The sequence below is a fragment of the Melospiza georgiana genome, chromosome 18 (genome assembly GCF_028018845.1).
Source record: "Melospiza georgiana isolate bMelGeo1 chromosome 18, bMelGeo1.pri, whole genome shotgun sequence".
Classification (NCBI taxonomy): Eukaryota; Metazoa; Chordata; class Aves; order Passeriformes; family Passerellidae; genus Melospiza; species Melospiza georgiana.
This window is the reverse complement of record NC_080447.1, coordinates 5,609,091-5,625,112: the sequence shown is the minus strand read 5'-3', so window position 1 is coordinate 5,625,112 and position 16,022 is coordinate 5,609,091. Positions and strand designations below refer to the sequence as shown.

At 42.4% G+C, this 16,022-nt stretch overlaps 1 protein-coding gene across 16 annotated transcripts in view; it reads right to left on the bottom strand.

The window, feature by feature from the left end:
- EP400 (E1A binding protein p400) overlaps positions 1–16,022 on the bottom strand; it is a 47,785-nt gene that overhangs the window by 31,541 nt on the left and 222 nt on the right. For 11 of the 16 annotated variants that reach the window (XM_058036704.1, XM_058036709.1, XM_058036712.1 and 8 more), the window contains exons 2-12: positions 12,852–14,204; positions 6,948–7,038; positions 6,430–6,537; positions 5,327–5,715; positions 4,523–4,831; positions 4,191–4,376; positions 2,708–2,848; positions 2,525–2,603; positions 2,202–2,248; positions 1,121–1,178; positions 348–437 (exon numbers count right to left, since the gene is read on the bottom strand). In XM_058036704.1, the coding sequence (XP_057892687.1) occupies positions 348–437; positions 1,121–1,178; positions 2,202–2,248; positions 2,525–2,603; positions 2,708–2,848; positions 4,191–4,376; positions 4,523–4,831; positions 5,327–5,715; positions 6,430–6,537; positions 6,948–7,038; positions 12,852–14,174 (2,821 nt within the window). In that variant the 5' untranslated portion in view covers positions 14,175–14,204. Of the gene's footprint in view, positions 1–347; positions 438–1,120; positions 1,179–2,201; positions 2,249–2,524; positions 2,604–2,707; positions 2,849–4,190; positions 4,377–4,522; positions 4,832–5,326; positions 5,716–6,429; positions 6,538–6,947; positions 7,039–12,851; positions 14,205–15,573; positions 15,590–15,820; positions 15,879–16,022 lie in introns of those variants that run through there. The other 5 variants (XM_058036714.1, XM_058036718.1, XM_058036706.1 and 2 more) reach the window with 4 other exon arrangements.

The window sequence follows — 16,022 nt, the reverse complement described above, 5'->3', positions numbered from 1 at the left end:
TGTCCATGTTCAATCTGATCCAGCCCTGGTGTTAAGTGTTCATCATGCACTCCTAGAACTTGGGCTGAGATTCTTGGTGCAAGGTTTTAATGCAGTGCTTCACTAGAGAACTGCTTTTGCTCCAGCCACCCTGTGTGATAACCAGGACTGCTTTATAAAGTGCAGATCATCACTCCATAAACTGCTGCAGCTTTCCAAACAGAAAAAACTAAACACAGACTACATAGGACTGAACATCTGAATGCAGTCTCCCACCTCTAATCCTCTTTACAAATATAACAAGTGCTGTGTGTTTCCAGCTGTTGTTTCAGAGCCCAGCCCAGAGAAGAACCAAGCCACGTGCCTACCTTCTTTGGCTAGATTAGACAATTCAGTTTGATGGTTTATGTTTCCCTCTTTAGCTTCTTGCTCTTCAATTGTTTCTTCTTCATCTTCAACTGCAAGAAAACAAATACAAATCTTGGGTAAATTATACAATAATTCAGGAGGCTTGTAATTCTAGTCCCCTGAAGTGAATGAGCACAGAATATTCTAAGTCTGCAGAATAATTTAAGCCTGCGGGATTTAAAAAGAATTAAATATGTATGGAAAACAAGATAATCTGAAAGCAACTATATGCAGTATTTGAAAGGTAAATGAACAGGAGAGAAGCACTTCTGCCTCAGGACAGAAAGCATTTAAGTGTTGATTGACATTGTTCCCCACAGGTTGTTCTGAGGCTTTGAACAGGGGAGTTTCTTTGTCAGGAACATGACAGAGTGGTCACCAACAAGAAAGGACCCAAAGCAGATGGGTATTTCAGTCTAAAATCCTCAAAAGAGCTTCAAGACCATTAGTAAGGCCTGACAAATGAAGTAATGGGGACAGAAAGAAATAAAATCCATCAATAATGACAGCAGTATCATTTCAAGGAAAATGCTGTTTTCAGATTTTCACTAGAGCTCTTTTAGGGATAATTTACTATTTAACTGACTGTCTAATGTCTATAAGAAAAAGATGAAGGTTGATATTTGGTTCATGAAGAGCACTGCACCCACACAGTAACAGACTGAAAACCTGTGGGTTTAATATTCAACTTATGTACTATGCTATGAATGCAAATTTTTGGGAAATTACTTACCCTCCTCATCAGTCAAAGATGTGCTTGCCTTTCTTTTCCTTCCAGATGATGAACCCCCCTAGCATTAAATAATTGTAATATTTATAATCAGAGAAAACAAAAGATAAGCAGGGGGCTTTGCTTGTTTTTTAAAAATAACAAAACATGCCTTGCAGTCCCAAAAGCATTTGCTGATAGACATTTAACACCTATTAGCACTTCCCTGGTCATGCCAAACCAGAAATTCTAATTCTGAATTGATGGGAGTGTGCAGTCTGCCACTTGCACTGCTCATGGGTCAAATTATTCAGGTCCAGCTGTGGTACAAAACTTTTAGCCAGACTGGCTCAAGGACTAAATTTTTTCACTAGTCAATAAAAAAGAGATATGCACAGGCCTATAATTGTCTCAGCTGTCCAGTGCACGCTGTAGAATTGTTTAGCCTGTGCCAATTAACTCTCACAGCCAGTGCTGGGCCTCAGTTTGGCTGATAACACATGCTAAGGCTTGTTCCTAGCAGGAAATTCAGATGCAGGCACTCTGCTTGGTAGAGGGGGAGTATTCCAGCACATGGGCATCAGCTGTGCCTCAACAGATGGCTCAGGGCCTCAGATCCCTCGTCCATTTTTTTCCAATTGCACAGACACAGCCAAGGAGTCCTTAGCACACATTTTATCCAGGGAAAAAGATATCCAAGTTTCATTCAGTTTGATCCATTCTGTACCATACACCTTCATCTCTCAGCAGATAAATCTCTGCTGAACATCTGAAAACACATTTCATGCCCCACCAAGTCTACCCCTGGCTACTGTAAATGAACCTCCTGCCCAAGTCTGGCAATTCATTTGTAGTTTTTTGGTCTTCCATCTCAGAATGAATGATTCACAGCCACTAAGGACATGTGCCAACCACAATCCCCTTCCTAACCAGAAAAGCAAAATTATACTTGTGCTTGTGACTGAATGTTCATTCGTAAGTAACTATAGTGAAATCTTCTTATCATCACCATATATTTTTAAAAAATCACCTTTATCAAAACTCTTTCACATATGTAGTCACATTTAAACCAATTTGATGGCTTTTTCAAAAAACAAAAACTTACCATTTCACTTTCTTTTTCCAAATAAAGGTCTTCCTTTGCATCCTTACCTGGAAAATTATTACACTTGATGTATGTATTCATCATCTAGCAATTTTACACTTCTCACATGAACTTTTAAATGTATTCAAGGGAAAACACAAGAAGTATTAACAAAATCTAACACAAAACGATAAAAACCCATAAATCATTATTCAGATCTATTCACAACCCATTTTTAGCAACTCACAATTTTACCACTGAGATTAACCTGCACTGAGTGAAATTATATAAAACAGTATCATCAGAATTCAGACTATATTTCTTATGAAATGGAATGCAATTACCTTTCCTTGAAAATCTCTTTAAATTCAAAGCTTTTTTCCTTTTCTCTTGAAATTCAATTTGCAGTTTAATTTCAACAACCTGAAATGTAAAGCAAGTCTAATAAATCACTTTTATTTTACAAATAAACTGAAGATGAAAAAAACACCACAAATAGCACAAGTCTATTTGAGTGGGTACTTTACCTGCTCAATGTTAGACCAGAAATACTCTATTTCTCTAGCAATGGATGCTGCAATCCTCCTCAGTTTGTTCTGTTCCTCCCTTTTAGCTCGCTCTTCGTTAAGTTTCTTTTCTTCATGGTAACGAGCCACAGTTCTTACCATCTAAAATACCATGAAATACTGAATTAGGTTACCTCAAAATACATTTCATTGCATTTCTTAAGATTATAGTGGTTATCAGCAGCCAGATGTTGACCATAGCTTTACACACATAGCACTTACCTCCAGTATTTCTAATTCTTACCATGCCAATAAAGCAACAGACATGAAATTCAAAGGAAAAAAAATGCAACTATAACTAAGCAATCAGGTAAGAAACTCTTAATTCACTCTCTGAATATGAAAATTAGAAAAAAAATCCACTGAAATTAGCAGCAAACACACAAAAGAAAAGTTTTTTTTTTCAGACAGCACATATGAAGTCACAGAAATCACACCACAAAATGTCAGAGACCAAAGCTAAAATGAGTTCAAAAAGAGTGTACATACATGAGAGAAAGATCAGTCAATGGCTGCTAAGACTGACTTGATTGCAACCTTTAGCTCAGGAGGTCCCTAAAACATTGACTTCCAGAAGTCTGAAGCAAAGTGCCAGGGGAAGGATCATTTCACATTTGCCCTTCCTGTTTCTCCTATTCTTAAAAACCTACCATTGGCCACAAATGGAAATCCAGATTTAAATTATATTCAAAATGCAGATATTTATTGTACAAAACAATACACTTATTTCAATACTTTGCTTCTGAGTTTCCATCATTTCAGAATATACAATAGAAAACAACATGGCAATTTAAACTAATGACCTTCAGTTGCTCTGTTCATTACCCTAAACTGGTCATAAATGTATCAAAAAAAAAAATGTAACATTGCTGGTATCCATAGAAAACCTTTGCTTATTGTAAATTAACAGATTTTAAATATTTCATCTCACACCACAGAAATTTTCATTGCACTACTGCATTCCTGCTCTGCTGCTCTCTCCTCCTGTGGAAACACTTCTCTACCATGTTTCCACTACTGTCTTTACTCTTATTTTTCTGGGAGATTGAGAAAAAATAACTAGACAGACAACCACATACAGTGGAAGCTATTTACAAAATTCTGTATTTACTCTTTATTGGCTGGAAATAACTCATTTGTGAGACAGGCATGACAGCTCCAGTTTTTATTTAAATATAACCCAGTAGGCTCCTAAAAAAGCTATTTGATCTCCAGATGAATAAAATCCACAAACTGTTATTTGCATCCACAATGTGTACAATTATCTTGTCTGTCTCAGGTGCCATATGCAAAACTGACAACAAAACTTCTCATTTGAGGTAAAAGTTAGTGCCTCATCTTTCTTTTGCTTCTATCTGTAGCAAAAAATACCTCAATAGCTTTGCTACCAAACTGAGTGATGTAAACACTTATTGCTCTGAGTTATAAAATGGTTCTAATGTACCTTCTTAGCAGTTGCCATCTTCCACTTTCTCTCCTGGGCAAAATCAGTTGCCATCCACTGCATTTCTTCCAGCAAATAATCCCAGTGGGATTTTGGTCTTGGAGCCTCTTGGAGTTTAGGCAGTCGCCTGGGGGACCATAAACCTTCCTTTCTCAGTTCTGCTATCCGCTGGTGGATTTGATTTTCCTTAAAAAGAAGTACAGAGACTTACAATGAAGCTGCAGAATGCACCTGAAGTCATAGAATCAGAGAAAAATAGTAATTCTCCCACTGTATGAAATTAATTGACAGGAAAATAAAAGTGTAAAAGCATCACACAGAATATATCTTACCAGCTTGACTTGCTCAGCCAGCTTGTCTTGAGAGTTTTCCTGTGGCAACACCGCTGCATTCTGAGCTGGACTTTGTGTTTTAGGTGCTGCTGCTGCTGCTACTGCTAAGCCAGGAGGCTTGGATGCAATAGGAGACAGGGACTTGGTGGTGGCTGGAGAGGTCCTGTTTGTTTGCACTGGGTATGGAGAAGGTGGTGCTGTGCCTGGGATCGCTGCTGGGGCGATGGATGAGGTAGGTGGCAGTGGATTTGCTGCAAGACGCTGAGAACTCTGAGCAGGATCTGCAGATGGCCGTGTCAGAGTCACAGTCTGCCCAAGAAACACACTGGTTACTGATGAGTGAGGATTCAATACTTAATCTACACTACAGCAGAACATAATGGAGACTTAACTTAGTAACAAATGTGCACCTGTGTCGCAAAACAACGCAAAACGAACGACACAAGGCAAAAAAGGTGCATTTATTTCTGGACTTTGATATTTATAGAATTCTAAAAGTGACCATGGATTGGAGGATGAAATTGCTACTTCTCCAACCACACTGGTCAAACTAACAGTTTATCAATTTTCTCTTCCTCCAGAAAGGAATGCAAATCAATCATTATTTACATGAAAAGTGCGTGAGAAACTGTATTACAAAAATGTAAACATCAGAAAGCTTAGAAGAACTTTGGAAGAACAAAGCGACACACCTGCATTTCTACAAGGAAAGGATTTAATTATCCAGTGGAATTAAGAGATGAAGATAGCATTCTAAGGTTTTACTGGCCATGGAAACAAACCCATCCATGTTCACCCCCATACCTGCTGCTGTATGGCAGCTTGTGGCTGTGACACTTGGCCAGGCGCCTGTCCCTGCACGTGGATGGCCGGTGGCACCTGCTGCTGCAGCGGCGCTGGAAGCGGGGCGGCCGTCAGGGGCACGCTCTGGGGCTGGATCTTCACCTGGATCTGGGGCTGGGCTGGAGGCTCCACCAGCTGGGGCTGCTGCTGCTGCTGCTGTGGGAGCTGCAGGGCGGCGGGCAGTGACGCCACGGGGACGCTGGCGGGCTGCAGGCGCGCGGGCAGCTGCGGCGGCGGCGTGTGCAGGCTGGCCGCGTTCTGCACCGGGGGGCCCTTGGAGGGGTCGTACTGCTGCTGGCTCTGCTTCTGCCCCGTCAGCTGCACCGTCTGCGGCGTGGGAGGCATCCCTCCTGCAGGGCAACAGGAAACACGTGCAGGTGAGGTTAAAACATTCAAATGCCCCATGGTCTCTGTGGATTTAAGGAGGAAATCGACTGCGAATAGAGTGGTTTTGTTACTTACTTTGCCACAAGACACCATCACTTGAAAATACCACATCACAATCACAAAATAAATCACCATTACAATAAACAACGAAGTACTTCATGCACAGGACTGTAACTAAAACTTGGAGCACAGCAACTAAAAAAGAGCATGTCATTATAGGTCTTCTAAATTTCGTATACTCAAAAAAAAAAAAGGAGTGGTGAACTAATGGAGTTTAACCTAAAATACCAGCATGAAGTCTAAACACTACTTAGTCTTTCTAAGAACACATTCACTCTAACACATATTCTAAAGCTTGGCATGACTAATGAATAAAAATTTGTCGTGATGTTCCAATTAGATGGTTTCCTTGTCATAAATCATTGGTTCAGTTCCAGAATTCTCAGACTGGCCATTTTGCATCAGCACCTGTGACGTATTTCCATGCCCACATGCACCTTTGGAGCCCGTCACTCAGCTCCTTAAACGAACCAGGCATTGCATACCAAGTATTAATTTACATGGAGAAGTGTGTGGTGGGACTAGGATCTTGGCAGGCCAGAAGCCAAAGTTTCTAGTTCCATCACCAACATCTCCTTGTGAAATTAATGTGCAGCTGGCATGTGGTGACACAGTACCTTGTGCCGTTGGCATTAGCTGTTGAAGAGGAACTCCTGAAGCCACACCCGGGTGCTGAAAAACCATCCCATGACGGCCCACTTCAATTCGTGGTCTCTTAGACGAATCTGTGATATTCAAATTCCATTTATGGCATGGTATAATGGAATGGGTTCAGTTTTACAAAGCAAACTACTACACATGACTCCACCGTCAGCTCCGAAAGCTACAACTACTGTACATGTGTAGCATTGATGAAGAACATGCTCCAGGGCCAGAGTCCCTCTGACTTCAAGTTGGCCATCTCCAATCTTCTCAGCCAGAACAATCAACCTAACCATGTCTCCATGCCTGCCAAATCCAGGCCTATCTACTGGGAGTGGAGTGCACTCTTCCCACAGCACCAGTCACACAGTAGATAGTCCTAAGGATCTGGTGATTCCCAAGGTGAGGCAAAAATGTGTTTTTGAACAGTGGGCTCCGATCACTGTGTGGAAAAAAAAGAGGATGGAAGTGGAATTGTGCCTGTGGAACATACCTGCTGGTGCAAGGGCCTGCTGCTGTCTCTTAAAAGCTTCAATCTCTATGGTGCTCACAGTCCCCGTCACCGGAGTCCCTGTATGCGTTTGCTACAGGGAAAAGAAAACAAATCACAGAGGTTCAATCTGCAGATGGTCTGACACCAGGAGAGAATTTATAAGCAGATCTAAGGAGGCCAGCACAGAAAAAGTCCTTCAGAACAGCTGTACAACAAAGGAAACAAGACTCATTCATTATCTGCTATGACGTTTTAGTTATCCACAATGCACAAACACTCTTTGTTGAGTTTTAATTTTACAGTGATTAGGTTGTTTATATATAATGACACCTACATTTTGTTAAGTGATACCAAACTCAGGAAAATGGGATATGTAAAAAAACAAACTTGCCCAGTATTTTTTTGTTTGTTTGTTTGTTTTTTTAATTAATGGAAATTTTCATTAGTGTATCATATCCGTGTAAAACATCAGTAACACAAATTCATCCTTGTCCTGAAAATAGTTAATTTGAGTCTCCAGCTCTCTCAGGATAGAGCTTTGTGAGAGTTGCCATTGAAATATTTCAGGAAAAAGCTAGGAAGATGGAATAATGAACTCAGCCAAGGTACACAAGCTCCAGTTCCAGTTTTCCAGATGCTGGACTTGTACCTGTTTGCACAGCTGGCAAAATGAGTCTCATGAATAAACTCAGTGAGGAGAAACAATACTGCCCTAAGGCTAAGGTGACATCAGAGCTCACCAGAAATTACTATCCATTTTGTCTGAGGATAAACAGCACACAAACTATGAATTAACAGGCCTGGAAGAGTTCTGTTGATATTGAGATGCAAAAGGAATCACTGAGCTCTGATTCAGCAAGCTGGAATTTAGCTTCAGTAAGATTACACCGTGCATTCAAACTTTATTTTTAAATCACTACATTTAATATCAACAATGATGGCAAGAACCTGTCCCAGAGAATCCTTTCAGCATCAAGCACAGGTGACAGGCTCACATACAGGATTACTGAAGCAAACAAATTTGGGTATATGACAATTTTAATGCTCTTTGGGCCTTCAGTATACTGGCAAGTATTTATTAATGTCCATCAGTGTCTGTGCAAGTCCAATTTCTTTCAGTGAGTTTCCAAGTAATTTTTAAATTCTCCTCAGTATTTGGTTATGCTGTACCAAATATTTTACTGTGAAACTTAATATGAGAAAAATAAGGGCTATCCCAAAAACTGTCATAAGAGATTCCATCACAAAATACAAAGACAGACTATGTATGGTAGTCTCTGCATCCTGGGAAATGAATTAATTTAGCACTCTAGTTCTCAAAGTGTACTTTTCTAAGGGTGAGAGCCTTAAACATGTTAAGGTGTAGTAAGGGTTTGCAAATGTTGTGAAATTTTTTGATGACAACACAAAAGGCAGTAATTTCCTTTTTTTTTTTTTACTTTATTCACATGTATTTTCTCCTCTGATTTTTACCAAAATTTTACCAATTTAAATTAAACCCACAGAGGCAAACACCAATCTGTATTGAAATAAATCCCAGCAGTGACATCCTGCATCTCCAGTGCTTCACTGCATGCTGTTAATAATCACAGCCAACATCACCTACAATGACTGGGCTTCAAATACTCCTTTTTGAGCTGAATATATCTCATGCCCCTCAGGCTCAATCAATAGCTGTGAATTAATAATACCTTATCTCCTTGCTGCTCTGAGGGCACTTGCAGCCACTTCATACAGATACAGCCTTAAGATGTAAATTCTGGTTTTAAATGTCTCTGACTCATATTCACAGTTCATTGCCATTTCACACCCAATAGGGATTAAGTTTTCAAATATTTGTGTTGTCACAAGGTAGACATGCAGCATATTTCAGGTCCAACAGCCAGTGTCTGGCAGAGCATCATAGACCTGGGCATTCACAGAATTTTCAAAATAAGCAACAAGAATTGATTATTTAAATGCTACTAAATTGACTAACAAATTCAGTTTATGTCCCATTTGTCTCAGATGCTGCTAGGACATCAGTTTAAGAAATTTTATTCTTCAAACTCCACATTAAATGCCATTTATTTCACCTGCTCTCTCCCTCTGGATGACTGCATACTCACAGTTTCAGACTGTATCTCCACTTTAGGATTTTTGACTGACATTTTCTTAAGAAGAATATGCCTCCCAGCTGTCTGCATTATCACCATGTAATTTAGGCCAGACTCTTCAGAGAGCAGACATGTTATGTTTTCATAAATTGCAGTCACATACCAATAATATTAGACTAAAACTGTCCCAACTTTAATTAAAAAAATGTAGCTGTCCCGAGGTCATGATTATGCAGCATGCACACAATAATCACTCTGAGCACTGCCCTTCTGCACTGGGATTTGAATGGTGATGCTGATTGGGACACATTATTTCTCCATAAATAGTTGCAAAGAGCAAGACTGATGGAAAGAAATGCAACTTTCTGTTAGCAGTTTGTGCTGAAAGGTCAGTACCACACAGAGAGTTTTGTGCATTTTTAGCATGAACCAGTTTCCCTGAAACTGCATGGTACAACACCTTCAGAAGTATCACCACTGCTGCAGCTACAGCTTGGTGGTAACCCTAATCACACAATAAATAACCTGATATAATATTAGGCATTTTAAACAGCTTAAATGAAGCCTGACCACCTAAGGAGGCTTCCAGGACATGTCAGTACTGGCCCTAAGAGCTCTCAGTGCAATCCCCTTTGCTGCACAACTCCTTTGTACAATATCACAAGAACATCCCATTTGTTCCACACAGGAACACAACCCATCCTGTATTTCATTTCACTTTCCATTTCCACAGGCCACATAAAGGCAGCACAGCTGCTGTGGTACAGCAGAGTCATTCACCCTGCCACACCTGCTAAGCATATCATTGAGCCAAAAGGTAAATATTTTAGTTGCAGATGGAATTAGGGTATATTACTTCTCAGGGTATATATGTAGTGATGTCTGGGTAACAGAGTTGAAGGCAGCTGCATAAAACCACACTGAACTGAAAAGCTGTATCATCAGTATGCCACAAACATTTTAACTGATTATCACATTTATTTCTTGGCTTTCTCCAGCATTCCTCGTGAAAAAAGAAAAAAAAATTTGTTAAAAATTACTTTTATAATAAAAATTAGCACTTCTGTTTCTTCTTTCCAACATTTATGGCAGAGCTAATGGAAAGCAGTTAATTATTTAAAACAAATTGTGCCAGAGGATTAGTACTGTTGTTTAACACATTTCAAGGAAGGCAAATCCAAAACCTTCTGTAGCCACACTCAAAACCTTTAATACATAAGGGGAAGAAAAAAAAAGAAAAGAATTTTAGAAGAAATCCACAATTACAATGCCACAGACAAAGAATCCATATCATCACTACGCAGAATGCACAAATGAACCAAATGCATTAGGGATACAAAGACAAACAAACCGAAGTGAAAACATTCAAGCTGAAAGTTAATGCAATAAGCCAGCAACCTGGAGACAAAGCTTTAACTTCCTCAAGGCTTCAGTTATACTGATGCATTTGAAGACTGCAGAGGTTTTTTGGTTTTGTTTAGATGATAAGGGATGGGCTCTTGGGAAAATTCTAATTCATCTAAGAAATATCAAATCTGAATGAAGAAAAAAAATCTGGGATGAAACTACATTTTAGAACCATTGAAAAGTACCTGAAATGGTTGCTGCTGGGATGAAAAAGCAGCAGAAACATTTGGAGGAAGCTGGGTTGCTATAGCGACAGGAGTACCAGTCTGCCCATCCTTTCCTGTCACAACCTTTACCTGAGAGAAATATTTTGGGAAAAAAAAAAAAGAAGGGAGAATCATTTTCTTTTTAGAAGTTTTTCTTTTTTTAAAATGTTCAACACACTCCTTTGGTACTGATGGCACCTCACTGAAGAGGGGATAATAACTAAACCACCACCAGTACAGCTTGTTTTGAGCACAGCCCATTTTTAGAGTTCTGTCTTACTTTTAATAGCAGAACAGAGCACAGCCTTGACTGTTTATTGTGACTCTTTATTGTGACTTCTGTCACTGGAAACGTTTTCTTAAATCCAGTTAACATAAAAGTGTGCTTTAAACTGAATGATTGCTGCTGCTAACAGACAACAAATTAGCATGACAGACAGTTTGAACGTAAGAGAGCTTCAACATTTATTTAAGCAATGAGCACAGCCACCATTCACTCTCCCCTCCAATTCCCAAAGAAATCAACCTTCCAGGCAGGGGATGAAGCGCGTTGCTTTAGCAGAAAGTGATAGAGGGGAGGGGGAAATAAAACAGAACACGACAACAAAATACAAAGAAAGAACATACTCAAAAGGTGTCTTAATCTTTCAGAAGGATTCATCGCTTGAAAACACATAAAGACTTCAGCTGTTGCACTTGGCAAAATTCTCCAGCAGTTACAGGGACAAGAAGCTTCCACAAACAAAAGAGGATCCACCACGAGAAGGCAGCGAAGTACAGCAAATTCTCAACCCAAAACACCACGGGGCAGAGACTGAACTCTAAATTTAAAGTGTACAGCACCACTGACTTGAAGGAACCTGTACCATTTACACCCACTAAAGATCCCTCAAAGTGTGCAGATGGTAGTTAAAAATACCTGGTTATTTCAGCTGACAAACACGCAACCCAACAAGAACACCTAAACAATTTGACAAAACACAAACCAGGTGAAAAAAAAATACTGAATATCCATTGTCAATAAATTACAGTAACAGGCTAGCTTTTATGTTACTATATAAAGTAATGATTCCTTCAAAATTGTCTGTAACTGTCACAAGCAGAAATATATTCTACCTAATTAAGAAGCTTATACAACGAAGTGCTGAACAAATTAAACTTCAGCCATTATTCTGTTAAAATTTCCTACTAATTCCAACTGAAGGTATGATTGCTAATGATTCATACCTAAGAGCCATTAAATTTGAGAGAAGGCACTCATTTCCAAAGGGTATTCAAAGCAACACAAGGTTCTTTACATAATATTGGTTCCTCTACAAACTGGCAGCTACATAATTCACAAATTTTAGAAGATATTTATGAGTGCCAAGTGGTGCAGGGGCATCAGTTCTATCTACCCTGCTGCAACCACTTGCCAAGTTGGCTTGTGGGCAGGCTCTGCACCAGACCAGTGCTCCAGCACCCACAGATGGGTACAAAAGTGCAGGAAAAGCTGCACAGCACCTGTTTGTGGCAAGCTTCTTTCAAGTTCTTTGCCATCAATAAGCAGTGAATTCAAGTTAGTGATTTAAACCTTTGCATAAGTAACAAAGTGAAGTTGTTAATGTCCAGTCTGTAAGGGCTGGTTGTAAATCCTTTAAACAGCAGCTCACACACAGAGCTCCAGGACACTCTGAATAATGCAATATATGACTGTGGACCCTTACACATGTTCTCCCTCACTAATTAGATTAATTCACAATTTTTGTTGGCTGCAGCAACACTGAACTTCAATAACATCTATGATTAGAACTCACATGAGTCAGGTTAACCTCTTGTAATGCTTTTGCTCATTCTTTTTTGGTTTGTCCAAGTCTAGCTAAGTGAAATTCAAACTATGATTACTAGTCATAACCATTCCGAGAGCTTAAAACCATTTCCACACTTCTACCATCTTTATTTGTGTGCAGCTAGGACAGTTAAAGCTCCCTCTCTATGCTTTTATTTTCAATCCAAAAATCTAACAGCACACTCAAACCAATCCATTGAATCACACTACCCAGCAGAATTGCATTCTTTCAGGCCAACTATTTTATTAAAAACTGCCATACTTCACCAAGCAAAAATGACTTTTCATGTCCTGTCCCATTCTTTAATACTTCACAATCCCAGCGCTACAACTTCATCTATGATTTTATTCCAACAAAGTTTCTTACCTCATCATTGATGACCTCAGATTGTTCTTCCTCTTCTTCCTCCTCCAGATCCAAGTCATTTTGCCTCAGGTATGCTTGCAGAGGAACACAATGCTTCTTCTTAAAAGCTAAAAAGTCCATCATATTCCCTTGAAGATGTTGCAGGAAAAACAGTTCAATCAAACACTCCTTAAAAGTTTCCTTAAGAATTTCCATCTGCTTGTGGTGATGATCCAAACATAGCTTTCTCATTTGAGCAGTTTCTTGGTTGGCAGGAGGAATCTCCTCCAACTTTTTGGGCTGTTTTTTCACTGCTGTGCTAGCTGTAGGAGTGAGAGGAAGACTCGACAGCCCCTGTGGCACGGTGGCCCGTGAAGGACTCGTGGGAGGAGGAGGTGATGTCATTCCAAACGCGCTCGGTCCTCCAACTCCTGCTATCAATCCACCAGAAGTCCTGTCAAATCCAATGGGTCTACTCAGCTGCTGCCCTTGAAGCACTTGCTGCTGCTGCTGCATTAGCTGCCCCTGGATAATATTGCTGATTTGGGGTGGCAAGCTGGTCGTCGTGATGTGGCCTGGGCTGGTCAAGGATTGCATGTTTGCCCCGCTGGCCACGGGGCTCTGAGGGCCGAGGTGGTGGATGGTACCCCCGGACTGCGAGTGCGGCTGCGAGAGCCGGCGCTCCCTCACGGTGCCGGGCGGGCCGGACGATGGCAGCTGCACTTGGGCAGCGGCTCCTTGAGCAATCTGTGCTATCCCCGGTCCTTCCTGGTACACAAAGTGGCCGCCGTTGGAAGGGCTCAGGCTGATCTGCCTCACCAGCACGCTGGCATCAACAAAGCCTCTGGTGGGGCTCTGGCTGCACATGCCCAGGCCGGGCCCGGGGGTGCCCGCGCGGACGTTGGGCAGCGCCTGCACCGGCACCGGGTTGGGCTGGGTGGGGCTCTGCGACTGCACCTGCTGGGGCAGCGGAGAGGTGACCTGGATGTACGAGGGGGAGCCATGCTCGAAGCGCCTCTGCTGGGGGCTGAACTGAAAGCTGGGGGACGTGGGGTTTGGCAGCGGCAGCGGGGTGAGCGTGATCTGCTGGTTGCCCGAGGCCACCGGGCCCACATTCTGCAGGGTGATGTTCACGTTCTGCCCGGCCACGGGGCTCCGGCTCATGATGAACTGCTGGATCTGGTAACTGGGCGACTGCGGCGCCGAGGGGCTCGCGGAGGGAGCGAAGGAGGCAGCGGGGGACTGGGGTAGATTCGCCTGTTGCTCTTCTCCCTCGCTGCCCGTGAAGGACCTGGATCTCTGCAGCTGGCGCTGGGCATTCTGAGGGCCATTGCCATGGTGCATTCTCACTGATCTAAGGTTTTACGGTGTCGTCTAAAGAAATACACAAAAACAGACATTCAGGGAATGTAAAAACTCTTCTGCAACTGAAACTATATAGCTACAACTAGAAAGATTAGTTACAGTAAGAACTCTGTTATCCTGGTTTTGCAGTTACTTAAAATGTTTCAAATTATCCAAAACCCTCAGCACAACCAAATCTCAATTAAATGCCTCATTAATTTCTCTAGCTAATACTACTATTGAATAGTCTTACAAATGTTGTGTTCCCTTGGCTAGGCAGAATGACTTCAAATAATAATAAAAAGAAAAAGAACGAACAGGACTTTTTCTCTTGCTGTGGAACTTCAAGAAACAATAGTCTCCAGCATCAAAGGCATCTACTCTTTTTTCATCTTCATTATTACCAATGTTTCAGTGTTTTAAACTCTTAATGTGAAGTTATCGTAAATTTAATTGCTAAAATGTATAGTCCATTGTTTCAACAGCAACTAAAACTAAGAAAATGGACAGACTATTCAACTTTATTGTTCTAGCTACTGAAGCCAAGTCATCTAAATGTATGTAAAACTACTGTACTTGATCCTTAACGTTGCTTTTTTGTCCTTCAGAACACAACAAGAGATGAAAATTAACCAAATCTGCATTTCATTTCAAATGCTGTTTATTGGGTCAAGCTACCCAGAAATACCAAAATGTCTGTAATTGAAATACAAAACCAGAACGAACAAAAATTCCAATGACTTGCACTGACAGGTAGATTCAGGGCTGGGAGTCACACAGAAATAGCATCAAGAGAAAACGAAACCTGATGGGTTTTTTTTTCCCTTTCAAAATCTCTCCCCTCTTTTGAAAGCAACACTTTCACTTTTAGCATTTCAGGCCAAACACACACAAACATGCTGCCACTCCTTTGTGCTCCTAACTCCAAGTCGGTCGCAGGCGGCAGCAGGCAGCAGCACCCCGGCACGGCAGCGCTGCTGGGATGCAGCCGCCGGCTCTCCCGCCGCCCAGGCACGGAGCACATCACAGCCAGCGCTGCCCTGCCCTGCGCTGCCTGCAGCCATCCGCCCAAGCCCTGCGGATGGAGATTCCCTTCCTTGCCCCGGGAGAGAGGCGGCTGTCCGGGAAGGTGGAGCAAAGCAGCGCTGTCACACGCGTGCCAGCAGCGACAGAGGACCGAGAGCCCGGGACCTCCCGTGCCGGGGGTACCGCGGAGCGCAGCGGGCACAGCGGCTCCTCCGGCCGCGTTCCGCCTCTCCCGCACCGGGGCTCGACTGCCCCGCACCGGGGTTCACCCGCCGGGTCTCGATAGCCCCGCACCGGGGTTCACCCGCCGGGTCTCAGCTTTCCGCACCGGGGCTCACCCGCCGGGTCTCGACTGTCCCGCACCGCGGCTCACCCGGCGAGTCTCAGCTTTCCGCACCGGGTCTCGGCTCTCCCACTCTCCGGAGCTCCAACCTGAGCGAACGAGCTCCGTAGAGCGGGAAGAGGAAAAAGCTGCACTCCTTACAGGCCGCTTTTCTAAAAGATTTAACAATACTGCAATTCTTCGAGGTATTGTGGTTATTTCACAGCGCCCATACGAAATCATTAAGATTCAAAAGATATCACCAGTAACAAGGTCTTATTATTTTAATTACCCGCACCTCACTAACACTTACGGCCGCAGTGAAAACACTTAATTAATTACAGGCCGATAAGGGAGGTCCCGAAGCAGGGATCGCCTTTTGTGTGCGAGCAGCGCGCCGGGCCCGCCCGACCGGGGGCGAAGCCCGGCCCCGCCGCCGCCGCTCCGCGGGAGCTCCCCCCGCCCGGGGCTCCTCCGCCGGGGCCGCGCTCCCCCGGCCC